Source organism: Mus musculus, chromosome 17, assembly GCF_000001635.26.
Source record: "Mus musculus strain C57BL/6J chromosome 17, GRCm38.p6 C57BL/6J".
NCBI classification, from domain to species: domain Eukaryota; kingdom Metazoa; phylum Chordata; class Mammalia; order Rodentia; family Muridae; genus Mus; species Mus musculus.
In genome coordinates this window covers 49,992,435-50,018,625 of record NC_000083.6, presented here as the reverse complement: position 1 = coordinate 50,018,625, position 26,191 = coordinate 49,992,435, and the positions used below count along the sequence as shown (strand labels likewise).

General features: G+C 47.9%; 1 protein-coding gene across 3 annotated transcripts in view; it reads left to right on the top strand.

The window, feature by feature from the left end:
- Window positions 1-25,368, top strand: part of Rftn1 (raftlin lipid raft linker 1) — a 197,240-nt gene extending 171,872 nt beyond the window's left edge. For 2 of the 3 annotated variants that reach the window (XM_030250135.1, XM_006525081.3), the window contains exons 5-7: window positions 14,269-14,372; window positions 15,913-15,994; window positions 24,145-25,368. In XM_030250135.1, coding sequence (XP_030105995.1) covers window positions 14,269-14,372; window positions 15,913-15,994; window positions 24,145-24,471 — 513 coding nt within the window. In that variant the 3' untranslated portion in view covers window positions 24,472-25,368. The remainder of the gene's footprint in view (window positions 1-14,268; window positions 14,373-15,912; window positions 15,995-24,144) is intronic. The other variant, NM_181397.2, reaches the window with a different exon arrangement.
- Window positions 25,369-26,191: the final 823 nt, after the last annotated feature.

Below are 26,191 nucleotides of genomic sequence, written 5' to 3'. Positions count from 1 at the left end.
GATCATGTAGAGACTGTGGGGGGAGACTTATGTAGGAGCAGGGCCGCAGCCTACAATGGTTCTTCACTCCTGGTACTAATTCCTACAGCCAGGCGCCATCTTTGACCAGTTAGGGAATAAGCATCGAAAACAAACGCATGTAGGAGATATTTCAGATTCAAGCCACAGCAGATATCAAGAAACTAAAGCCAGGTGTTAGCCACACAGCAGCTTCCCCCCCCCCAGGATATAGAGATCCCCTCTGTTCTTTGGCCCCTGGACCCTTCCCTATATCACTCTAGTCTCTGCCCTTGCCCCTGCCTCTTTGTGATGAGAGCCTTTGTATTATACTGATCCCACCAAATAATTTAGGTTAAACTATTAACGCTGGGATCCTTGATAATGTCTTCCAAATACTTTCCCTGTATAAGGAGGTTTATTCACAAGTTCTGGGGTTTGGGGCGTAGACATCAGTAGACGGGCATGATGGTACCTTCCTGGGTGTCTCTGCAGGGTCCTTCCATTCAGTATGAGAGTAGATTCCCCCTTTGTGTCCTCATTTCCCTGATGCGGCACCTGGGCCTCTCTTGTTCAGCACTGCAGGGATGAAGCAGTCCATTGCTGGTGATGGCACTTGGAGCCGCCAGGGCCTCGCTCTACAAACAGTTCTCCAGTGAATGGTTTTGCATTTTTCCCCCATTTTGCATTTTTTATACACAGGACGAGTTCCCAGAACTTAGATCATGGGTCAGAGGGTAAATGGTGGATGTATTTGTAACTCTGAGAGATGCTGTCAAGTTGTTCTCTAAGAGGGGTTGACTCAGTCTGCCCTTCCATCAGCAGCACACGAGGACGCTTGTTTCCTGACAGCCTGGTAAGCAAAGCAGGTTGTCACACTTGAAGGCTGGGTATACGAAAGACAGTGCCTCTGAGTAGCATAACTTGCATCTACTTTATTACAAGGCTGGTACTTTTTTGGTCTGTCTAATGGCTATTTGATTTTTAACCCCCTCATTGCCATATCCTTGACCATTTTAAAACTGAGATCATATTTTCTTGTGAGTTTTTAAAATTCTGCCTGTGATATATATGAGAGCTTTTACCCACTGTGTCTTTTGAATTTACATGTGCTATCTTCCGTCATATAGGTGGATTTTTATGTAATCAGATGTATTGTTTTTATCTTTTTACTTCTGAGGTGTGTTCTTCGGAAGAGTATCTAGTGGGCCCTTTAAACATTACAATAATAAAACTGTCCTAAATGAGAGTAGTTAGATGTGGGTGTATCCTTTTTCTGGAAAATCCCAGAGAAGTGACAGGAAAGGGGTGATTTAGATGAGAAATAGACCAAGCTGATGCTTATGGCCACAGATCCTGTATCACCAAATTCACCTGCCCAGAAAAACTTACTTGTAGCTCCAGAGGCAATTCCTGCTATGGTGGACGCATAGTCCTTTGCAAATATATGTCTAATAGCACAGCGTTTGAACCACCCCACTGTTCATTGTTCCAGCTGGGGCTGAACAAAGCCGTGTTCTGCCTCATTGTGTGGTGCTCAGAGCAAACAAATGTCTTTTTCATGGTCTGCTTGGGCCACATTTTCTTCTTTACCCCTGTGATTTATTTCTTTATTTTTAACAGTGTTTCACTGTATGGCAGTGGCCGGTCTGTTCTAGATATATAGACCAGGCTGGCCTCAAAGTCGCAGGACTCTACCTACTTCTGCCTTCTGATACTGGAATTGAAGCCATGTGCCACTGTACCAGGCATCCTTGGTGATTTCATTATTAAAACCAGCCCCTGAGAACGGGGCTGAGGTTCCTAAGCATGGGGTGCTGTGGTGTGCTTTACCTAGCAGACAGAAGTGTTGGATGCGGTTGTTCAGGCTTTACACACGTGCTACTGCCTGAGAGTTCACAAACCAGCAAGACACAGCAAAAAAAGTGTCTTTAGACAAACACAAACATGTTGGCCAGGTAACAAAATTACAGAAACTACTAAGAACAACCTCACCCTTTCCCTTAGGAAGAAAAATGGCTCAACATTCAATAACTTAGTGCTCTTAATAGCACATAGTTGCCTAGAGACAATGTAGATAGATAGATACTTGCAAGACGGAATGGGGAGGGCCTCCAAGGATGGTGCTGTAAAAAGAGACCACTTTACAGAACAGAAGGGCAAGAACCCACAGAGTGTGTGCCTGCTGGGTGTGCAGTCTTGAGTAAAAAGGTTCACACTCAAGCAAAAGGTTGTGATTTAAACAACCTAAAGTTTTCCAACACAGTACAACAGGCTACACTCCGGAGAAAATAATTTCTAATAGAACGCACTTAGTGGTAAGAAATCAAGTACTCTGGTTCATTTCTGGCACAGGGTGTGCTGAGAGTTCATCTAACAGTTACAGATGAGCGGGAGACACGGGACCCCTCTCCACCCCCCTCGTGGCTGGTGCCTGCTTCTGTCCGAAGTCTGAGAGTTGGGGAGTTACAGGCAATCTGCTAGGTGGCTGGGCCCATGATCAGAAAAGGGGACTGCCTCATGCCCCAAGTTATTTGTTAGATAAGTCCTTGCATCTTAACCTTGTAGAACCCAGGATTCAGGGAAGGGGCTGTGGTAGACTGAGTTTAGGAAGAAGATCTTGCAAGAGTCTGAATCATTAACGCCTGGCCTATGGTGAAAAGAAGGCAGGGATTTCTCCAGGCTGGGACCTTTAAAGAAAAACTGCCTTGCACCAAATCAGCTAGCCAGGCTTTTGTTTTTGTTTTTGTTTTCCTTTCTCTATGACAGTGACTCTTTCTGTAGAATAGTATATTAAAAACTGCTTCATTTTCAGTAGTCCCTTTTGTTACCGAGAGATTATATGACCCATATGTGTGTATATCACAATATCTAATCTCTAGAAACAGTACTTGTTAAATTTAACATGGAAAATAGATGTCGGTCCAGGCTTCTGCTTCAAAATTGTCAATTGAAAATAAAGGCATGTGTGGGGATTCAAATGATCTCCAGGGCGCTGCTTCCTAGGGAGACACTAAAGGAGATGATGTCCCAGCAAAGTGGGAAGGAACCTAGAAGCCAAAACTTACAAGTCATAGACACCAGAATCAAGAAAACACGGGCATGGAAAGCAGCCAGGCCAGATCAGATCAAGGTTTAGAGAGCTCCAGAAATGCTGTCTTCCACCGAAAGACATGATGAATGGTGGCATAAAATAGACTGTAACATATAGAATACATTAATTACAAGTTCCTGTAACCGTTAGGGAGATGGGGGTGGTGATGGTTAAATGTCAGGAAAATAAAGGATGACATAAAAAAGATGGCATGGTCCCAATGTAACTCAGACTGAACGTTGGACTCACAGCCTGTGCCCTAAGCCAGCCTTGGCCACCCATCTTTATGTAGCCAATGAAATAGTCAAAAGCAGGGGTGAGGAGAGAGAGAAGTGGGGGAGGAAGATTGGTTCAGTGTGAGCATATTGGGAAGATGGTCAAGTCCTCTTTATGGTCTCAAAATAAGACTAAAGTTAAGTGAAGGGTCAAGAAAGGGAGAAGGTAGCAGTCCTGCCCACCGCGGGACTGCGCATTGTGCTCCCACCCCAAAGAGAGTGAGGGATAGTTTATTCCAGAGCCAAGTTTGAAGAACCATCCAGGAAACGTGGGGGGTAGGTTGCTGCAGGTCCTGGGTTCCCACATGGAAGCAGTCTCACGAAGTCTTCCAGTAGCAGAACAAAGAAAACCGTAAATCAATTTAAAGACATGGAAACAACAGAGAGGCGGTGACAGCTGAATGGGGGAAGCTCTCCTGAAGACCTCAGATGCTATCTGATGACATGTTTGGGTGGATGGAAATCAGTGGTCCGTTCTGTTCATAGATTCCTAAAGGTTTTTTATCTGTTAGTCACTGGATGTTAGTTCTGGCTTCGTGGTGGGCAAGGAGTTGCTAGCTGTTGAGGGGACAAGACTAGCCCAGGATAGAGTGGTTAGCTTCTGCATCTGCAGCGTGCCGAGCTCTCCACATCACTGCAGTTCTGATCAGTCGACCAGTGTGTAAGGTCGCCTGACAAGGTGATAGTGCTATGCGAACTCTCTGAGAGACAAGTTCCCTTGTGGCCAGGGCCTTTCCTGAGAAAATTCACTCTCTTCAGGGTCCATTGTTTCAGTAGTCTGATAGATTTGTAAGAAATAAGTCAGTGGGAAAAAGAATGAAATAACAGGCTGAGTTCCACTTTGGAATGGTGAGAGCCGACTTTCATTGCTCTGGAGGTTGGTTCCTTCAGACCCTGTGGCTGAGCATCGAAGGATACAGGAACACTCACTGTGCAGGGTAGTGAAAACCAGGGAGCAGGGAAGGGCTTCGGAACTGCAGAGAGGGAATAAGTAGATGGCCTGCTTTGGTACTTCCTGGCTGTGTGATGGGATTGGTGACTTTCCAGAATTCTGTGGGCAGGGGGTTTCTTGAAGTCTTGGACCTGTTTTATGGCCCTGGTTTGGGGATGAGAAGATCTTTATTCCAGACACTTTACATATAAGGGATATAGGGGGCATTGCTTTGAGCCTGGCTACTTCCTGCTGGCAGAGGGAGCACCTGCTTGAAGTTTTGGGGTGTGGTGCGACTCTAAGAGAAGCATTGTTTGTGCTTCATCCTGTGTAGTGGACCTAGTGATCCAGGAGCAACATCTGTAAAATGTTTAAAAGACGAAGGAAAGAGGTAAGTATTAGAACAATAAAGAAGGAAGGAGTGAGGGGGCAGAGCCAGGGCAAGAGGGAAACAAGAGCCCATCCAGAGGAAGAAGAAGGGGAAGAGGAGGAAGAGGAGGAGGATTGAGAGGAGGAGGAGGAGGAGGAGAGAGAAAGAAGAGGAGAAGAAGAGAAGGAGGAGGGGGAAGAGAGGAGAAGGAAGAGAAGGGGGGTTATTGTTGAATTCTCCATCTGTTTGGCCTCCAAATCTACATCTAAATTGATGTAGAAGCAGCAGTGTTGCTCCTGGAGCAGGCACCAGCCCCTCCACAGGCAGCAGTCATAAAGTCCAGCCCTCTTCAGTTTTGGAGTACCATGGCAGCCAAAGAATCAAGTCGGTCCTGAAGGGCATTCAGCTGATAGGAAATTTCTCTAAGGCTTTCTGAACGCCGGTGGGGCAGAGGTTAATGGATGCAAAGAAACCATCGTTGTTTTAGTTCTGAGCCCCAAGTAGGAAGAAGAGGCAGGAGTTGAATGGCACATTCGCTAGGCAAAGGGCATCGGCATCAACGAAGATCCAGAAAAGGAAGGGTCATTGTAGGAGCCCAAGGTGGCAGCAGAGTTAGATTTGAATAGGGAGTGACTGTTCGGTATTTGCATAGAGCTTATTGAGAAGCAGAAGAGACTCAAACATGGGCAGTTGGAAGGAGCCCAGAGGTACAGCCTAGTTAAAGCCTATCTTAGTCAGAGTTTCTATTCCTGCACAAACATCATGACCAAGATGCAAGTTGAGGAGGAAAGGGTTTATTCAGCTTACACTTCCATGTTGTTGTTCATCACCAAAGGAAGTCAGGACTGGAACTCAGGCAGGTCAGGAAGCAAGAGCTGATACAGAGGCCATGGAGAGATGTTCTTTACTGGCTTGCTTCCCCTGGCTTGCTCAGCTTGCTTTCTTATAGAACCCAGGACTACCAGCCTAGAGATGGCACCACTCACAAGGGGCCCTCCGCCTTGATCACTAACTGAGAAAATGCCTTACAGTTGGATCTCATGGAGGCATTTCCTCAACTGAAGCTCCTTTCTCTGTCATAACTCCAGACTGTGTCAAGTTGACACATAAACCAGCCAGTACAAAGCCCTGCCCACCATTTCAAGGGTCCCCCGGTATCTTTACAGGCCGAGTGAAAGCCAGAGCATATGACCCTGACCCATGTTTTAGGGTTCCCATTGCTGTGAAGAGACACCATGATCAAGGCAACTCTTAGAATGGACAACATTTAATTCGGGCTAGCGCACAGGTTCAGAGGTTTCGTCTGTTCCTGTCATGGTGGGAAGCATGGCAGCCTGCAGAAAGACAGGGTGCTGGAGGAGCCAAGAGATCTGCATCTTGATCTGAAGGCAGCAGGAAGAGACTGAGACACACTTTTTTCCAACAAGGCCACACCTCCTAATAGTGCCACTCAGTATGGTCCTATGGGGCCAGTTTCATCCAAACTACCGCAGTCATCCAGACTGGGAGGAGGGTCCAGAATACTTGGTCAGCAATTTAAGAGAAGACATACCCTGTAGGAAATAGAGAATCTGGGAGCCAAAATCCAGTGTCTCTGTCTCTCCCTCCCTCCTTCCCTGTCTCTCTTCTTCCTTCTTTTCCTCCCTCTCTCTCTTTCTCTCTTTCTGTCTTAGTCTTTGAAGGGTCTTTCCCCCCACCTCTTAATTTAGGGTTGGGTCAGTCTGAACAAGGACAGGCTTGTTGGTTGGTCCCCAGCTGTGGCATCCTGATTGGCCTTGACCTCATCAGGCCCCATCTGTCAGCAGGGGCTTTCCTAGCTGGAGAAAAGGCTACCAGGCTTTTCTTCTAGGCTGTCAGGCTTCTCTGTCTTAGGTGAGGGAGAAGCCATCCTGCATGTTCTCCATCTTTAGTCTGCCCCACCCTCTCCCTGTCTGTCTGCCTGTCAGAGAATCTGTCTAGCTCCCCATATCGCATCCCACAGAATACCCTAACTGCTGTTAGGGATTTGGGGGAATAGAGCACTCTAAAGGACAGCAGTTAAAATGCCTCAGAGGAGGGTCAGTCTGAGGCCTAAGGGATGGTTATAACAGAATGTAAGACAGCCTTTGGTGGCAGCATGCATCCTTGACGTGTGCTATGCTTGTGGGGTAGCATCTCTAACACACACAAAGTGAGAGTGAGACCATTAAGATTGTTACCGTCCTTACTGAGAGCTTTGCTAAGAAAACAGTTGAGACAATTTGGTCCTTAGTGCAGGAAGTAAACAGCCTTGGTCGCTGTAAATCTGAAAGTGTTAGCCCCTTCTGTTAGCAGGCCTGTGTTTGGAGGTAGGTGGCCAGGGAAAACTCCTAAGGCTTCCTTAGAAGCTAGTAAATAGGTCATGGAAAAACTGTCAAAATTAAACACAACACCCCAAATAAAAAGATCACACCGTGGAGGCCTGGTGTTACCCCCTTAGTCCAGTATAAGAAGGGGTGTGGTGATTCTCCTAGGACTCAGTAGGACTGGGACATTTTATGGATACCGCCATTTTGGGGCATGCCACATGATTACATTAACCAAGGTAGTGATGAAGTCACATAGTGTTTGCTCTTTCCAGGATATCTTTAACAATGTGGTGGCAAAACACATGATTACTTTTTGCTCACGGTGAGTGTGAAGATGGCTAAAGTGAGCCCATCCTCATCTGGCATGGTTGCCCATGGGATCCCCACGTGTAATAGATTAAATATGAACAGTCACGCGTCTACCCTGGGATAAGGGTCTGGTGACCTTCTTTGCTACTTCGTTTTATGAAGCAGTTAACCTGTACTCAGCATACCTAGACGTCATGATCTTATAAGCAGCTACATCTGGTCCTATTTGTCTTAGAAGATAGTGCTATGCAATGCCATCTTAAGAAAGGGGGGGGGGAAGCTGGGCAGTGGTGGCACACACCTTTAATCCCAGCACTTGGGAGGCAGAGGCAGGCGGATTTCTGAGTTCGAGGCCAGCCTGGTCTACAAAGTGAATTTCAGGACAGCCAGGGCTATACAGAGAAACCCTGTCTCAAAAAACAAAAAAAACAAAAAAAAAAAAGGAAAAAAAGTTGAATGTAAGCTACATACACAAGACAGTGTACTAAATTAACATTACCTATGTACATACTGTTAAATGAGGATCCTTTATAAATTTCCAGATAACCCTTATAGAAAACACAAGTCAGTCTATATACTATACATGAAGTCATCTATCAGTCGATGCTTTGGGCTTTGAGTATCTGTAGCAGATACAAAGCAGCAGATACAGAGTAAATTGTCTACTGTACCCTTAGAAATCAACCAAGGAGACCCTGTCAAGAACTCTTAAGTTGGAATTACTGCTTGGGAAACTTGTAGACAGAGAGGGCTCTCCATGGACAAGCATCCCATTAGCTGGTTTTACTATATCATCTCTGTGGTATGAGGTATCTGTCAGGAGCCTGTATTGAACGTAGCTCTTCCATTAGCTGCCCTTAAGAGCACAGTACCTTTGTTTTGTTCTCCCTTCATTACAGAATTAGGAAGCCAGTCTGGCCCGGGACAGGGTTTGGAGGACATTGCAAGACAAACATGCTTATGTCAGAAATGGGAGGGCCAAACCCCATCTCCTGACAGCTGCCCGATGAACTCCAACAGGGCAGGGCAATTTGCCAAAGTCACTTAGTACTTAGGGGTCCTCTGCTCCTGATGCCATTGTTTTTATCTTAGCAGTTCCTGTCTGACACCATAGGAGATAAGACTTCAGTGTGGCACTCCGAGGATAGTTGTTAATGACCATCAGCAACCATACCCATCATGCTTCCTTTTTGTTCTGGGCAGGACTTAGGGTCCCCAGGAGGAGTGAAGTCTTTGATCTCAATTGGGCCTTTGAACCAAAGAAGAGATCTGTAGGTCGGCCATTTGTCCCTGGGCATAGAGAGAGCTAGTTTCAGGGAGAGGAAGAGGGCATGGTGAGGAGGGCCTGGAGACAAGAGAAGGTGTGTATAGAAAGGAAGAGCAGAGCCTGAGAAAAGCTTCATGGGGGGGGGGGGCGGCTCATGAAACAGGAAAAAACCAGAGAGAGAGTGTGACAGGGAGGGGGCTCATGAAACAGGTCAAAACCAGAGAGAGAGAGTGTGTGATAAGGAGGGGGGCTCATGAAACAGGTCAAAACCAGAGAGAGAGAGTGTGGGGCTTAAGTTTAGAAGTTCGAGCTAATAAAACCAGATATGCAGAAATGAAGAAGCAAAGGAAGAACCAGAATAGAGATGGCAGGGCTTAGAATTGAGAGCCTCTGACCCATTCCCATTTCATTGTAGCTTTGTCAAGCTCTGGCAAGGTGGCAGATTCTAACACACCAAATTTAGGGCAGTGATTTTGGTTGTCATGAGCATATTGAGGCTGGATATAGATCCAAACGGAACTCTTTTTTAAAAAAACAAAACAAAACAGGGGCTGTTGCTCAAGTTATAGGTCTAAACGGACTGGGACTGGTATTTCTACATGAAATGTCTGTCGGTTTGGAAATGTTGCCAGAACTAAATTCCCAAAAGGCTTCCAGGAGGGAGGGAACTATCCTGAAGATCCAAAGACCACTGGTGTCGGGGGGGGGGGGGGTGTCTGAAATAAAGTTGAAGTTCCAAGGCACCAGTGGGTATCTATGTGGCTATGACCTATGGCCGGTGTTGTTTGTGGGCTCCAGAAATGACAAAGATGGCCCTCTTGTGTGTAGGAGGTTGGCTTAGAGGCTGAGACAAAGGTGAGTGAGTATAACCTTGCTGCCAATAAAGAGTTAATACGAAACTCCTCCACTCACAGGGCTGTTAGAAACTATGGGTGAAGTCTCTGGGAAATAGTGAGTGTCTTAGTGAGGGTTTCTATTCCTGCACAAAACATCATGAGCAAGAAGCAAGTTGGGGAGGAAAGGGTTTATTCAGCTTACACTTCCACATTGCTGTTCATCACCAAAGGAAATTGGGACTGGAACTCACACAGGGCAGGAACTTGAAGGCAGAAGCTGATACAGAGGGCATAGAGGAGTGCTGCTTACTGGCTTCCTTCTCCTGGCTTGCTCAACGTGATTACTTACAGAACCCAGGGCCACCAGCCCAGGGATGGCACCACCGACAAGGGGCCCTCCCACCCTTGATCACTAATTGAGAAAATGCCTTACAATGGATCTCATTGGAGGCATTTCCTCAAGGGAGGCTCCTTTCTTTGTGAAAACTCCAGCTCCCAGCTTGTGTCAAGTTGACACACAAAACCAGCCAGTACAATGAGCTTGGAAGGAGTCATGGCCCCTGGAAGGCTAAGGAAAGATGAGAATGGGAGGTGGAACATGGAGAAAGATGTCTGGTCAGTGGGTCCATCTGTGTGGACCCACTGGTTGGGAAAGGGTTCATCTGTGTAGACCCATTGAAAAGCTCTTCCTGGTTGTCAGCACTAAATGTAAGAAAGGCATCAGAGCAGGAGTGAAGACTGGACCATTGGACATCAAAACAGCAAGAATGGAGGTTTAATGGCCAGCGAGTTTGATGCCCCAAGCCCTGTGGCTCACGCTCTGTACCTGAGAAGTACAGAAGATCACTCCCTGCAGGCTCTGAGGATCAGTTTTGTAATAGTTGAGAATATAGAGAGTTGGGGGCCTGATATCAGGCCTGTAACTGCTTTTGAAAACTGCAGGGACAGGGATAAGTCAGTTTCCTTTATCTTTCTTCCTCTGGGCACCTTGCTGTGGGATGGGTATTGCCTGATTTCCCAGCAAGGGGGGAGGGGAGGGGACTAGGGTGGGAAGGTGGAGGTGGGGTAGTGGGCAGGTAGGTTTCTTAAAGCCCTGGATCTGTTTTTATGGCCCTGGTTTTAGGACAGGGATTTCCTTTAAGATTAAGAAATAAATGTGTCTCCTTGGAATATTTCAATTTCTGCCAGGCTCGTTACAAGACCCACGCTGAGCACATTTTATAAAGCTGTAATAAAACGAAGTCTGACTTTTGATTTAATTAATAGCAATTACAGAGAAAAAAAGAAAGAAGAGCACATTGATGTCGGATTATAAACTTTCTCACTGGGCCAATATGTGGTCTCCCATCCTTTCCCTGTAGAGAGGGTCAAATGTATTTCTTCGAAAGCTATACCTTCTGTTGTAACAGTCGGTGGAGGGTAGGGTAAGCTTATGTCAGATATAAGTCTCAAACACTGGAGAATCTAATAGGGATCAAAGAGGGAAGGGGCCATTAATACAAATGAATTCCTTTTATACAAGTTGAAGGAAAAAAAAAAAACACACAGAATATGTTCCACTTCTTTTTTTTTTTTTTTTTTTAAACACTCCAGGTGTGACGGGAGATTAGGTATCCAACAGGGGAGAGAGGAGAGTTAATTAAAGTTTTTTGTTCTGACTTACAGAAGGAGACATCTTTTCATTTCATAAGCAGGATAAGCAGGATGGCTTTTGAGAGCTGTTGGTGCTTTCTTCTCCTTCCTCGGAGTGTCACCAAAAAAGCAGATCAAAGCAGCCTGCCTTCCTGATCTGTTTCCAGCCACCTTCTCAGCTAATGGAGTTAAAAGTGTCTTCAACTGATGGGGTGGGGCTCCTCTGACTCTAGAAAGGCCATCTCACTGTATTGGTAATATGCAAAGTGACCTCCATAGATGCTTATGGAAAAGCCATATTTAGCATGAATTAAACAGAAACCAGCCCTAAAGGCCCAAGAGGGAGGGAACGTGGCGGGTGCACCTCCCCCCTCCTGCCTGTATTTTATTCATCAACTCTGATTGACAGCTCAGAAATTAGCACTCAGGCTTGAATGTCCCGAGCTCTGTAGATTTACTGTGCGTCCCCTGTTCCTTTTGGTCCCTGTGATTCAGAGCCCCACGGCTGACATTTCCTACCCTTGCAGGGGCAAAGGGAGGGCATGTTTGGGAGAATTCCTGCTGTTTTTTCTCTTCAAGATAGTGACAAAGTGAAATAAGACAGAGTGAAATAGAAGTGGCCCTGGTGAGGCCTGTCGGAGCCGCAGGTCACAGGCAGCAGGGGTTGGTCATTGTCTTGCAGTTCTGGGCTCCTGCCGAGAAAAACCTGGCCTGGCTACAGCCACCAATGAAAAGACTGCATTTTGCCTTTGTGAAGGCGCCAAAGCTTGACATGGTTGCTATAGCTACTGTCTGATTGTGGTAGGCTTGTCACAGTGCTTGATAAAGTGGGAAGGTTATCCCTGATAGGCCCAAGTAATCAGAACCTTGCAAAGCTTGAGTGTGTGGATTTAAATTGTTTTTTTTTCCCCCTCCAGTCTTTGAAGCTGGGAGCGCTGAGGGTGGGGTTAGGGAATCTTTAGCTACAGAAGCCACAGGACTTTCTTTCAGCTATAGCGGGAAACCTGTACTGGGCTGGAAGGAAGGTGTCCTTATGTCTTGAGGGACAACAGAAATGAGGGTCAGGCTGACTACCTGCTAAGCCATGGCTGGCATGATGGTGGCTTTGAGCAATGCTGCAAAGACCCTCTCGTGACCCGTCCTGTAAATTAATTCGGCTGTTTCTTTGTGGTCCCTGCCTTTTCTGGCCCTGGCCTTTCCCCCTGCCTTTCCCCGCCACTGCATTCTCCCCGCCACTGCATTCTCCCAGACACTGCAGATCCTTGGCCACCTTTCTCTTCCTATGGGTGATAAGAACAGTTCAATTGAAAATGACAGCGCGAGGATTTTTAGCTCCAAAGTTATAGGCACCATTTTTTTTTTCTTCAGAAGGGAACTAAGAGTTTATCCGGGTGGCAGTTTTTTTGCTCAGTGGCACAGAGACTGCAATAGTGACTCTCTATAGATTCTGGCATGCTTTCGGAAGTCCTAGGTCAGTGGGACTAGGTCTTTGAACCTACATTTCCCGCAAGTTCCCAACTGAGGTCTGTGCCACAGTTGCCTGACCAAGGTGTAGACGCCACGGCATAGGTCTGATCTTCACAGTTTAGAAAACCACAGATAGATCTGTTACCTATCAGGATTCAGGTGACTTGGAAGCCAGGATGACATTGGTGCCCAGTTCTGGAAACTTTCAAAGCCATTTGAAAAAGTAGATTATTTCCTCAGCCTCGCTCCCAGCTCCCTAGCTCAAAGCATCCAGACCCACCAGCATTACTCCCTAGCCTACGCTCCAGGTGGCTCCAGCAGGCCCTACTCTAAGAAAAGTACACTTCTCCAAGTGAAGCCCACCCTGCTACCATGTACCTGGCCAGGAAGCCTGCTTTGACCAGAGCCAAGGTTCTTTGCTTTCTTGCTGACACTCTAAAGTTACTACAGCCCACCAGCAGCCCAGTGTATACTTGCTTGCATGCAGTTCACCTTCTGTGCACAGCTCCCAGATAACAAGGGAAATGAATCTATGTTGCTCCCTTCGGTGCCAAACCGAGAAATTGTTTATTCTGGGACTATTTTGGGTGACTATTGCCTTGCAATACGGATTTAGGTCACCCCAAATTCCAACATACAGGTAGTTCCATGATGTCTTGTAGTTATACAGAACAAAGAAAGTTATAAATCAAGGCAAGCTTAAAATATACTAGTGGGTTCATCAGAGAGGTGGTACAGCAAACAGGGGGGCTTTTCTATAGGCCTGTAATGCTATCTGACATCATTCTTAGCTTTTGGGTTAGTGGAAGCTAGTGGGCTGCTAAGTTAATAGGCGGCAATAGATTTCTGTTTATTAGTCACATGATGTTAGTTTGGATACATAGGTGAGTAAGCATTGGCTATTCCCAAGGACTAGAACTAGCCCCTAGGTGACTAGCCCCTAGAGAGCAACATTCTAATCTCTCTACGGAACTGAAATTCTAAGCAGCCAATCAGTTCTGCAGACACAGCTTCCTTTCAGGGGTGTTTGTTCATGGTACCAAGGTTGAAGGAACCTGGGTAGAGATCTGTCATTTTCCTAAGCCAGTTAATAGAGATGGAGAGTCCAGTGTATACCCAGAGCTGGGCTGGGGACCTCATTTTCTCTGGTGGGGAGCCCAGAGTTAGAAGCAAGGTCTATGACGTCAGGATGTCCTTGTAATGGTTCCTACTGCCTTGGCCGTATGTTAAGTGAATCTCCCTATGCCAGAGAGCGTGTAACTCTGAATTGTAAAACAAATACTTGTCCTCGGGCCCTACTTATAAATAAAGCACAAGCAGGCTGCATTTCCTCCCGAGTGGCAGGGCTCAGAACCCAGTAAGGCTCTCTGTGTGTAGCTGTGGTCCCAGGATGCAAATGGCTCGATCGTTTGTCAAGTGTAATTTAACTCCCCAGGACACCAGAGCATCTCCAAGCTAGCTTGCGCTGAGAATGGGTCTTGGAGGAAGGTAATTGTGTTTCTTCAGTGAAACTCACAGGAGACTGTTTGTCCAGATGAGAATAAAGCAAAATTAATGAATCTGTCCGAGAGCTTTGACGTCTTACCGACTGCACAGACCATGTCGGCCTAGGCACAGACTAACCCCAAATTCTCACGTCTGCAGCTCATGCTCTCAGAGACTCCAACTCTGCTTTGCTTGGTTGAATCAATGGGAGGATAAACTCAAGTGGTGAGGAGGTGACCTTAGGTGATAGCAGTGCTCACGGTGGCCTTTCTCCACAGGGTACAGAGGTACAGACCGACTACATGCCCCTGCTGAACTCGCTGGCGGCCTACGGATGGCAGCTCACCTGTGTGCTGCCAACGCCTATACTCAAGACTACCAGGTAACAAACATAGCGACCTTTATGACATTCATGGGTGAAACGTGAAGCTCAGGCCTGAGGCCCAGTTGGCAGGAGGTAGCCAAAACAGGGCCTAAGACCTCAGTATACAGAGTTGGGCTCCTGCCCTGCACCTGGCTGCCTCTCTGCTGACCTATAGTGATAGCCCTCTCTCCTCTCCCTACCCCATGGCCCTGAAGATTTCTGCCTTTAATGAATTCACTGCAGTTTCACACTACAGGCAACAGCAGGTGTCCTGGGCTGGTTGACAGTGGGATAAAAGCCATGCTAGCCCGTGGCCTTCCTAGACCCCTCTTCCGGCTCCTCTGGGTCTTCTCATTCCGCAGTGTGCTCCCCTGCCTGTTCTTGGCAACATTTGGCCACTGGGAACCACTGGGCTCCTTTTCAAGACCAAGTCTTGTCCAGGCAGAGGCTGATAGTGGAGCAGAAAACACCCAGAAGCCTGCCATTTGCTACCTATGTCACCCTGGCTAAGTCCCACACCCTATCTGAGTGTTCCCTAGTTATTTCCAGAGGACACAACCATGATGGAAATGAGTTTTGGCCAGGAAGACCCAGTGCTCTGAGGGATGTGAACCCCAGGGGTACACAGAGCTGTCTCAGAGACGCACACTTATTCCCTCATCTTCACGCTGGTGAATGGACAGCCTGGGAATGTGCTGGTCTATCCGAATCCTCCCAGTGTGAACTCTGGGCTGAGTGTTCCCTTCTGGTTTGTCAGAGAAGTTGCAGGCTGCTAGCGGTAGGGTGGAGACCCAGCCTCTGGCAAAGCTGCAGTGCTAGCTAAGGCACTAGATCTCCCTTCCTTGATCTCTGGGCTGAAGGCAGTCAGAGGCGGTTACAAAAGAGTTAAGGTGAACAGAAGGGTGGAGGTGGAGAGAACCGGCAGTCACCTTTAGTATTTCTATCCAAGGCACAGCATGGGGTCCTGCCTTTTTCTGACACACAGCTCTCAAGCTCTCTATTTCTCTTTCCATAGGTGTGAGTCAGAGTTAATTACCATGTCCATCTTGCAGCTAGCGCCTGATATCAGTGTGTCTGTAGGGGTGACACAGTAGCCTACATATTTATCAGCTCTCCCTATACCACCTTCATGTCACACTGGAGGGCTAAACTCATGGCCTGTCTTTATTCTCCTATGCAGCCTACCATGACTACCAAAGACAGAATTGGAAGGCAACTCTGTTCTTTTGGGGACTCCCTAATCTGCCACTATATCCTCACTTAACCAAGGCACCAGCTGCCACTGCCTATCAAGAGCATGGGAATTTTTAGCCAGGAAGTAGAGATAGCCAGGCAGAATTGGTTGGTATCTAAGATAACCCTTGACTTAAGAGTGGGAACTCTGACTTCCAGTCTTAAGTCAGGCAGCAGCCTTCCTTTACTTATAGGAAGTTCAGGATTACACCCATGGGGAGAGGATGGTGTGTGTGTGTGTGTGTGTGTGTGTGTGTGTGTGTGTGTGTGTTTTGTGGGGTGGGGGGGTGGGGGGAGATGTTAATCCTCGGCTCCTGTGTTATAGGGAAGGGAACGTGTCCACCAAGCAGATTGTGTTTCTTCAGAGACCATGTCTACCTCAGAAAACCAAGAAGAGGGAATCTAAGGTAAGAGACTCAAGACTTCTCTGCTCTCCCCTCCATGGGTTTATGTCTGGACATCTTGGCTTCAGTGGCATCTGCACCAGCTAGGACTCTCCCATTTCCAAACGCTCTAGGGGCTCAATGAAGACCTGGGTCCACATTGGGTCATAGCAGGGATGCCTGATGGGCCGTTGAGGAGCTAGAAAACTGGTCCTCAGGCTGCCTGCTGGCCTGACTACTGAGCAGATGGCAGATACTTTTCTGTCACCAGCATGTGCTAGAGAATCCCACAAGGCTAAAATCAGGACACAAACGTCAGCTGCAGTTTGACAGAGGCCTGGGAAGGGCAGAGCTTGTGGTCAAATGCCATGTCTGATCTCATACAAGCTGGCTGGAGCTCTGGCCTGGCTATTAGATCCCTTAGGTCATTGGAGTTTGCTGACCTAGCCTGGAGTATTAGTGTAAGTCTGTAATCCCTGCACTCAGGATTTATAGACAAGAAGGTGAGTTTGAGGCCAACCTCTGCTGTGTAGAGGGCCTTGCCTTATAGTATAAACTAGAAGTTTGCTAATCTTATTAGCAGAGGAACTCCAGTTTCTTCTTTTTAGGATCTGAGCCAAAGGTCTTTGACTGGCAGTTGGTGATGGAGACAGAGGCCAGCATAGCATGTGGCAGTTCATCCCCAGGGAGGCCCATGCTGGAGGGTCACCAGGTCTCTTTCCTCCTTGGTGGACTTCTCTTGTCTAACATGGGCACAGCACATGAGGGATAGTGGCTGTTCCTAGAGTTTTCTCTGTGTCCTGAAACTGAGCCCAGCATCTGCTTCTGATGGGTGATTCAGATGCACTGCCCATCCTCTTTGAGGTCAGGGCTTCTCCTCTGTGTTCCAATTTGAATCTTCAATGTCCCCCAAAGGTTCAGGTACTTATGGCTTGGTCTCTGCCTGATGGTACTTTAATGAGGTATATAGTTAAGCATTTACGTGATGGGGCAGAATGGAAAAGAAGCTAGGCCGTGGGGGAGGGGGTGTGCTCTTGAAGGGGGTATCATAACTGGTGCCCTTTCTCTTGGTTTCTGGATTGCCACTGGGTGAATACTCTCTACCACCCACTCCCTACCATCACATGCTGTCTCACTACAGGCCCAAAGGCAATGGGATCAACGGACTACAGACCAAACCCTCTGAGCCAAACTAGACCTTCCCTTCTTTCTAGTTGACTTTCCTTTAATATTAATCTTTAGCTTATGTGTATTTGGGTGTGCCTGCATGCTATTCCCTGCACATCAGTGCCTGTGGAGGCCAGGAAAAGGCTTAGAGCCCTTGAGTCAGTTGCAGGAGTTCGTGAGCTGCTTGGCATGGGTGCTGGAATTGAACCTGTGTCCTCTGAAAGAGCACCAAGTGCTCGCTCGCTCTCTCTCTCTCTCTCTCTCTCTCTCTCTCTCTCTCTCTATCTCTATCTCTCTTTCTCTCTGTCTCTGTATCTCTCTCTGTCTGTGTCTCTCTCCAGCCTCCTCTACTTGACTTTCTTATTCTGTTACAGCAAAAGAACATGGACAAACATGCTGAAGGTGTATTAGTAGCTTCTCAGGAACAGGCCAGCATATTGGTGGGGTCTACCAAGGCCCCAGTTAGGTGTCACCTGGATCCACTTTGTTCCACCTTGATGGCCATGACCACACTCTGGTGAAAGTTGCCACCCTGTTTGGCTCTGCACAGTTGGCCCCCTCCCCCTTATACCCCAGTCTTTGTTCAAGAGTCCCAGGTAGGAACATCCAGCCAGTGAACAGATTGCAGTAGTCCCTTATCCGCCAACAAACCCTGTGGGTTGCCCATTTACTGAAGGAATGCCAGGTTGGTGAGGACAAGGATCCAGATGGACTGGAGTGCAAAGGAGGCCCACTCTCCAAGCTCTGGGACAGTAATGTGACAGGTGACAACCGAGGTGGACCAGGAGGCAGCTGCCAGTCACCCATTAACCACCAGGAGCAGTCAGCCACCACCTGGAAGATGGATGGCCATAGACTGATATCAGATAGTCCTCAGTCTCAGGCTCTTAGGACGTCACCAGCCACAGAAAGCAACGTTCAGTAAGCAACACACAAGGTCAGCTACCAGACATGAAGCGATTGGGCTTGAGGCCCTTAATGGAAACGGCTCTAGACCCCCCTGCCAGGTGTCTCCTTGTGGGCTTCCTTGGTTTTCACATGAAGACCTTGGCATCCCACAGAGGGGACATGAAAGTAGAACTGGCTTTCCTTACGGAAAGGGCAGAAGCCATGTTTTCTTACCCAGTGAGCCTACTCTCACCGGCTAGGCCGATGCAGACAGACTGCTCTCTCTTTCGGTGTCCTGAATCAATATGGTACTCAGCATTCACTCGTTCTCCATGAGACAGCCCTGCCCCCACCCCCTGCCAAGAAAGACTTGTGTGCACCCAGTCTTTGTCCCCACCCTTTCATGCCTCAGCATCTGGGTCCCTATCCCACCATGACCCGTCAGCCACTGCGTCCAGTCCCCATTGCTTCTGTAGGCTGCACTTCGTCTCTTGGTGCTGTCTTACCACGTGCATTGGTTGCTGTCATCAAATCCACAACAAGAGCATCTCCGGGAAGGGAGGGATTTCTGGCGGTCAGTTTAAGGTGGGCTCCAGCCTATCATGGTGGAAGAGGATGGCAGCAGGAACAGGAGGCTTCTGGTCACACCATGCCTACAGTGAGCAAAGAGAGACAGACAGGAAGTAGGGCCAGGCTAGAAAACTGAAAGGCCTGTCCCAGGGGCCCACTTCCTCCAGTGAGACTGCCTCCTAAAGATCCCATAACTCCCCCAAAGAGTGCCATCAGCTGAAGAATAAAGTACAGGAACCCGTGAGGAGCATTTCATTCTCCAACTACAATTCTTGATTCTGGAACAAGCTCTTTAGGGTCCAGCCCCACCCCATCTCTCCTCTTACTCTTCTGGAATCTTTCTTGCCAGGTCTTTGCTAACCATCTCTGCGCTCACTGTTTCTGTGTCATCATTTAGCGTCGCTTCATCCGAGCCGCCTCCATCATCCCTTTCTCTTACTCCATCTAACAGTGCACATGGGACTTCCTACCCTCCCTCCCGTGTACACGCCCGTTTCTAAAATGACAGAACTCCCACAGGGCATCCTCAGCCCCTTCTCCTCCTAGTAGTCACTTTATGTTTTAAACCATAAAAAATCTAGAATCCCCCAGTATCATAGGTCCAGTTACTCTTGCCTCCTGGTAGCATATTTCCCCTGCAAAAATGTTTTCAGAGTCAACGTGATCATTTAAAAGATCAGTTTAGGGCTGGAATGATGGCTCAGCAGTTAAGAATACTTACTGCTCTTACAGAAGATCTAAGTTCAGTTCCCAGCACCCTCGTGGGGCCTCACAACAGTCTGTAACTCCCATCCCATCATTTGTTACATATTTGTAACAAAACCATGGACGTATGCATACCTACATGTTAGACACAAGACTCATGCACGTAAAAGAAATAAGGCCAGTTTAAGGCTGGCACAGTTGCTTGTACCTGGAACCCAGTCACTGGGAAGGTAGAAACAGGAGGACAGTAAGGTCAGTGTCATCCTTGGTATGTGACAAGTATGAGACCCTGTCTCAAAAAAGCAGTTAAAAAGAAAAGAAAAAGCAGGCAGCAGCTGGACCCTCTCACCCTACTGCTCATGACGTCTCTGTCAGGAGCTTTGTCTTCTTAAAGATGGAGGGTCTGTTCTGTGGCCCATGAAGCCCTCAGCCTTTTGTCGAACCTCCTCTACATAGCAATGGCATTGGCCTTTATAGTCCTCCACTGCTTCTGCCTCAGGGCCCTTGTTGTTGACCATAATGCCTAAGATGTGGCTTTCCATTCTCTCTCTACACAGCCTCCTTCCTCAGGAAAGTGTTGTCCCCCTGAGGCCTTGCCACATTAGCCATCTCTGTGTTGCCATGATAGATACCTAGGACAGATTGGGAAAGGAGGAAAGACTCTTGGTTCAAGGTTTCCATCCAGGCTCAGCTGCCTCTGTTGCTCAGGACCTGGGATGGGACAGAATTATGGTCTTGGGGATGTGAGGCTGAGGAGTATCTTCAGCTCGTGACACCCAAGATGCAGAGGAAGCGCCCAGGAAGTTTAGAGGACAAGAGTGTCTTTTTAGGACCTCCATTGGCCTTTCTTGTGTGCTGTACGGAGGTATCACTGTCCATAAAAGAGCTGTTGGCCTATGAGCTGAGGCAGGAAATAAAAGGTGGGACATCCAGTGGGGGTGGGGGTGGGGACTGGGATAGAGAGGCGTGAGGAGATTCACCAGAGAGCTCTGAGGAGAGATAACAAGCCATGTGGCACTCATAGAGTAGAACAAATGGCTAATTGAGTTATGAGCTAGTTGAAGAATAATATAAATGTTTATAGCCTAAGCATTTATTCATAATTAATTAAGTCCTAGAGTTGTTGTTTCTGGCAACTTGGGTGTGGGAGAAAAGCCCATGGTTACATAGGTCCCAGTGCCCAGTTTCCCACCACCTTGCAGTTAACGCCATGGTAGGACAAACCAGTCAATGGATGATGAAGCCGTCAGTGAAGGCGCTCACTGTCTGGTCACCTCTTGGTAGTTGGCCTTCTAGAAACTCATGCACTTCTTGGGGGAAACCCATTATATCCAAGCCATCACAGTGCCACACTGGGAAAGCACCTCAGACTCTAGCAGATCTCTGTCCCGGCTCTGTTATCTGGGATCACTGTATCTTGGCCTGCGTGAGATGGAAACGTGTTTCCCTCTGATTGTTGTTTGTGTGGTACCTGGGTTTTAGGGGATGCTCAGGAGATACCTGCTGAGTGGCTGACTGATTAATCAGACTTCTAAGCCCGGAACACATATTGCACTAGGATTGGAATTTAAAGAATGGGACTGCAGGATTGGCAGGTGTGACCGAGTGTGTCCTGTCAATCATTCTAGTCAATCATGCTGGAGAAGTGTTCTTTCCAGCTAGACTCCTCCCTCCCTCCCTCCCTCCCTCCCTCCCTCCCTCCCTCTTTTATAAGATTTTAACTACACATATGAGTATGTGTGTGCGTGTGGATTTGCGCATGTGTGTGTAGGGCTCGTGGAGACCAGAGGTATCAGATGGCCCTGGAGCTGGACTTCGAGGCAACTGTGAGCAGCCTGACAGGGGTGCTGGGAACCAAACCTGCTCAACTTCTTGAAGTAACCTTGGACAAATTTCTGAAAGGCCCTCACTAGACTCACCAGCCCCCGCTCCATAACCAAACTGTAAGGTGAAGGCTCTCTGTCTTTCCTTCCCACCCGGCTTCCACCCATTTGTTCTTTGCCTTTTTGAACTACAAAACCTAGGGTCTTGTGGGTGCTAGGCAAATATTGTACCAATGAGCTATATCCCCAGCGTGTGTGTGTGTGTGTGTGTGTGTGTGTGTGTGTGTGTGTGTGTGTTTTTGAGATGAGGCCTAACTAAGTTGTCCAAGTTGCACCTGAACTCACTCTGTAGCCCAGAAGACCTTAGCTTGTGATTTCCTGCTGACACCTCTCTGGTAGCTGCCTTACAGGCTCAGGCCCCACATGTAATTCCGAGTTAGGTAGGTTAGCTGAATTAAGCAGTCTCAGTGCCACAGATGTGGTGGCTGAGAAAAAGCCCTGGCTCTGTCCAGCCTGTTTTCCTTACAGACCTGGTAACAGTTGACCTTAGACCTCCCTGCCTCTCCTCCAGCTGCAGAAACTCTTCAGTTGGGGGAGCTCTGAGGTGTGTTCCATATCCTGCCTCAGAGGCACAACCCGAGGCAAACTGTGCTCCTGGCCTCTCCCCAGGTTGTGGCTTCCTTTGGAGTCTCAGGATCTGAAGCTAGTGTTGTTTATTACTTGTGGCAACTGCCCCGTTCCTACAGGGAGGCCCGCCAGCAACAAGGGCAGAGTGGGAGAGGCCGAGGAAGCCCTTTCCTGTGGGTGGCCTGAGGAGGTGATCTTTCTTCTTAGACATTTCTTTGATATTGTAGTCCTTCCAGAAGCTTTTCTGGGCAAGGCGATTCTGGATTGTGGTCTGAGAACCACCAGCAGCCACAGTAGAACTTGAGAGTCAAGTCAGCCCCCATCCTGCCAGCCCACTGAGCTGGGCCCTCGGGAACCAGGGCCTGTAGCTGTATCTTACAGGGACCTCATCAAGGAGGTTGCTCGCTCAGGGCCAAGGCCCTGGGTATCAACTGAGTAGTCTGGCCTCTTTCTGGGCACTCACCTGTGAATCTCTACTCACGAGTTCTCATAATTAATGTTGCGCCCTGATTTATGTCAGGGAGCCTGTAAACAGGAAGCTCTTTGTTGTTAATTATCCAAACCACAGCACTAAGTCTGGACTTCATTGGTTGGTGACTGGGTGTAAGGGCCCAGGTGACCTGACTGATTCATTCTGACCTCTGAATGCGGAAGGCCAAAGTGTTTATGCGCAGAGCTGAGCCGTTCCAAAGGTGCTCTTACCTCCTAGAAAAAGATTGTTTATTTGTTTTGTTTATTTGTCTTTGCCCAGAAGGGAAGATTGGGAAGGTGGGTCTGGAGAAATCAGGTTAAACGTCAGCCCTGGGGTTTCCTAGCTGTGTCCTTTGGGACAAGTTAGCCAACATCTCTGAACTTCTTTGAATCGTGTGTAAAACTGCACTAGTAATGCTTATGGGAGACCTACCTGGGGAGCTAAGGGGGGTGTGCGCTCCTATCAAGAATGGCTGCCTATTCTTAGGCAATGTGCTATTGAAGTGCTCAAAGTGGACCACTATTCTACCCTCAGTTCCAGACTACTTCCCCCTGCCAAAGAAAGAGTGGGGAGGCTGAGCCACATCTCCCTGGGGATCTGGCTCTGTGATTGCTGAGAGGTCCAGGCAGCAGCAGCAGAAGTCCTGAGGTCACCCCAAATCCATATATCCACAGGAAATAGTATAGTCCTTAAGGCCCGTGTTTGCCTGGGCAGGTCCCTCTGCGATGACCCAGATAGTGGAGTGTGATTGAAGTGGGTCTTTCCTAGCTCACAGTGACAAGCCAAACTCTACTGGAGAAGGTGCTGGAGAGAGCAGCTTCTGTCCTTGCCTCATACCCTTAGCACTCTTAGCTTTTCCAGGTCAACAAAAGGTGGCCTTCTAGAGGACACTTTGTGGCCAGGCTTTCCCAGAGACCGTGGACATTTCCTGGTATAGTGAGCAAGGGCAGATACTAAGCTCGTAGTAGAAAGTGACTCATCTCCAGGCTGGCAGAACTATCCTTGTTAGGACACCATGTATCCACAGGAGACATTACTCAACACTGGCTATACAGTGTATGGGGCAGGGGACACCCATGAGAGGAGAGGGACTTCACATAGATAAGAGTTTGCTTGGGGACAGCCATCGTGTCTCAGAGCCAGGACATGGGCTCAGCAGCCTCAAGGTGCTTTGGTATAGTTGCAGTCAAGTCTCTCACCCGAGACAATCTTGCCATTCTCTTGGCAAAAGTACAGTTTCTTCTGACTTCCCTCTACAGCTGACTACTCCAAGGATAAAATACAAGCTAACTTAACCAACTTCTCACAAATCCACAGAAAAGGTCAGAAGGTTCTGTTTGGGAACTTCCATCCGTGTGGGGACCAAACCAGGGAAACATGGTGTCCAGACTCCATGGAGTAGATAAGCAATGCTACAGCAGCCAGCTGGGGTCGGAACGGTCCTCTGGGTGTTTGTTGGGCCTTATGGTGTCTTATAGACAGCCTGGCTGAAGTGCTGTGGTTATAAGGTGACTGAGCTGGGCTAGCTTCTAACAGTTGTTTAAAAAAAAAAGTGGTTTATTATGAACAAGCCACACCAGTTGTAGATTTGCAAGTTGCCTGGGGACCTTCGTCAGCTTGTCCAAGAGGACTGGTGGCAGGCATCACTCTCACAAGTCCTTTAGGAGGGTCTGGGCTCTGCAGCAAAATACCTGCGCCATGTGCCCTCACCTCCTTTGCCCTTGGGCCCATGCCACCCTTCTCCTTCCACAGCTCCCCAAATCTAGAACACACATGGAAGGTGTTAGCAGGCAGCAAGGGTGGGGGAGATGGGTTGGATTAGATTTAGCTTGATGGTGTCCCGGGAATCTGGGGTTTGGTAAAGTGAAGCAGGAGATTGAGCTCCTAAGGGTTTACCCATCTCCACTCTCTGTGCCTTCTAGTTCCAGTGGCGATTCTCCCGGAACGAGATCCACGGCAGGCAGACAAGGAAATCCAAAGGGAAACTCAGTGCCAGCAACAAGCAGCAAGCAGAAGAGAATGAGAAGAATCTGGAAGACCAGTTCTCCAAGGCTGGAGATGTGGGAAACTGTGTGCTGGGGGCACCGCAGTGGGGCAGAGCCTCTGAGGTCAGGGAGCAAAGGCAGGGCTCAGCAGCTGTGCAGAATGGTCCCGCTGGCCACAACAGGGACTCGGTGGCCCTTAGGCACTCGAATCCCAGAGCTGAGGCTGAGCTTGCTGCAGGCCCCACTCCAACAGAAGCAAATTGAGTCCGTGGTTTATGCTAGGCCTGCATTGTGATTGCAAACCTTGGGAAGCTTGCTAGCAGCTGGTTTGTTCTGTGTTACCCTTTGGCTTGACCTCCCATTGTTAGCTCATTGGCCCCGTGAGCGCGGGTCTCTGATGGTGTTGTTTTCTGCACATCCACTGGAAAGCTGTCTTAATGATCCACTTCTTTTAGAGTGCAAAGTTGGCCTGTTCCTCCCAGACCTCAGGGCTGGAGGCCCGACTCTGGTCCGCCTCTTCCACAAGGAAGGGCATGGACCATAGTGCCTGTACTGCCCCACAGGACTCCAGGGCACATCTGGGTCAACTTCTGGGACATCCTTTGCTACAAACCAAGGTTTTTCTGCTCACTCCTACATGCTGCTGCTCTGGGCAAGAACATAGTGACATTAACCCTGCAGCCTGCCGGCTGGCCTTCCCCACCTGAGCTCTGGAGACCCTGCTGTTGTGGAAGGCAAGGATGTTGGAGAATAGGAGGTACCCAAGCCTCCTGCCTGTCTTAAGGTAGTTCTATAGATACTGGTGATCTGGAAACAAACAGGTAATTCCCTAAGCCCCGGCTCTTACAGAATGTTCAAGAAAGTATCCTGTGTTAATATTAATGCCAAAAAAATACTGTTTTTAAATTTTGTCTTCAACACATGTATGAATATGTTGTCATTTTGAGCAGTTGGTAACTGGGTGCCCTTGTGTGCTGTTTTTGTTGATGTGTCATTGAGTTGTATGCTGTGCCTGTCACATGTTCATACTGTCCATAACGTGTTGTTAAGGCTTTAAGTAGAAGCATCTGGCAAACCATGGAGCGAGAACACCAGTTGTCTCGATGGAAACAGCCCTGTCTCTTTCTTGTTTATTTAAAGCAATAAATGACCTGAGTTGAGTGTGTGGTGAGAAGTATTTACCATGACCTGGCAGAGGCCCCAGCATGGTGTCAACCCTTCACCTCCTGGTGACGATTACATTTTTACCTCCTGCCAGTGTGGTAGACCATGACAAACAGCAGAGCTACCTAAACATACCAGGGTTTCAAGCTTTGCTAAAAAGAAGCGGAAAGTGATTTCAGACGCCATCCAGTGAACGAGAGTGCACAGGTCGGTTCAGACCCGTGGTTTCTAAAGTTTCACCAAAAGTTATCTAATGAGGAAAATCTTCTTCATTTCCAAGTTTATTAAAAACAAAACCTGCAAAGCCTTGTTCAGCCATATCTTTTTAAGCTTTAATTTTATGCGTATGGGTGGTTTCCCTGCATATATGTCTGTGCACCAGTCTGATGCCTGAAGCCTGCTGATGTCAGAGAAGGGTGTCAGATCCCTGGAGCTGGGGTGACTGATGGTTGGCAGCCTCCCAGACCAGATGGCTTCAGCCACTCAGCTTTGGCTACATGTTTCAATAACTAACATTTATGTTTTATTTGCTGTGGGGGAAATTTTTAAAATGATTTCAGGGTGCTGTGCCAGTATCAGGCTATCAAACAATACTGGGATGTCTTCTGGGGTTTCACTTACTCTTTTCCCCTCCCACACACCCTGATGGTTCTGACAAGATGTCACTGTAGCATAGAAGTTCTCAAACTAGCTGTACATTAGAAAAACTGAGGCAGTTAACAGCAACAACAACAAAATGCATAAACAAATATGTTTATGGATATTATTACATAGTCCAATATCACTAAAATGTGATTTTGTCACAAAAACAATATACAGT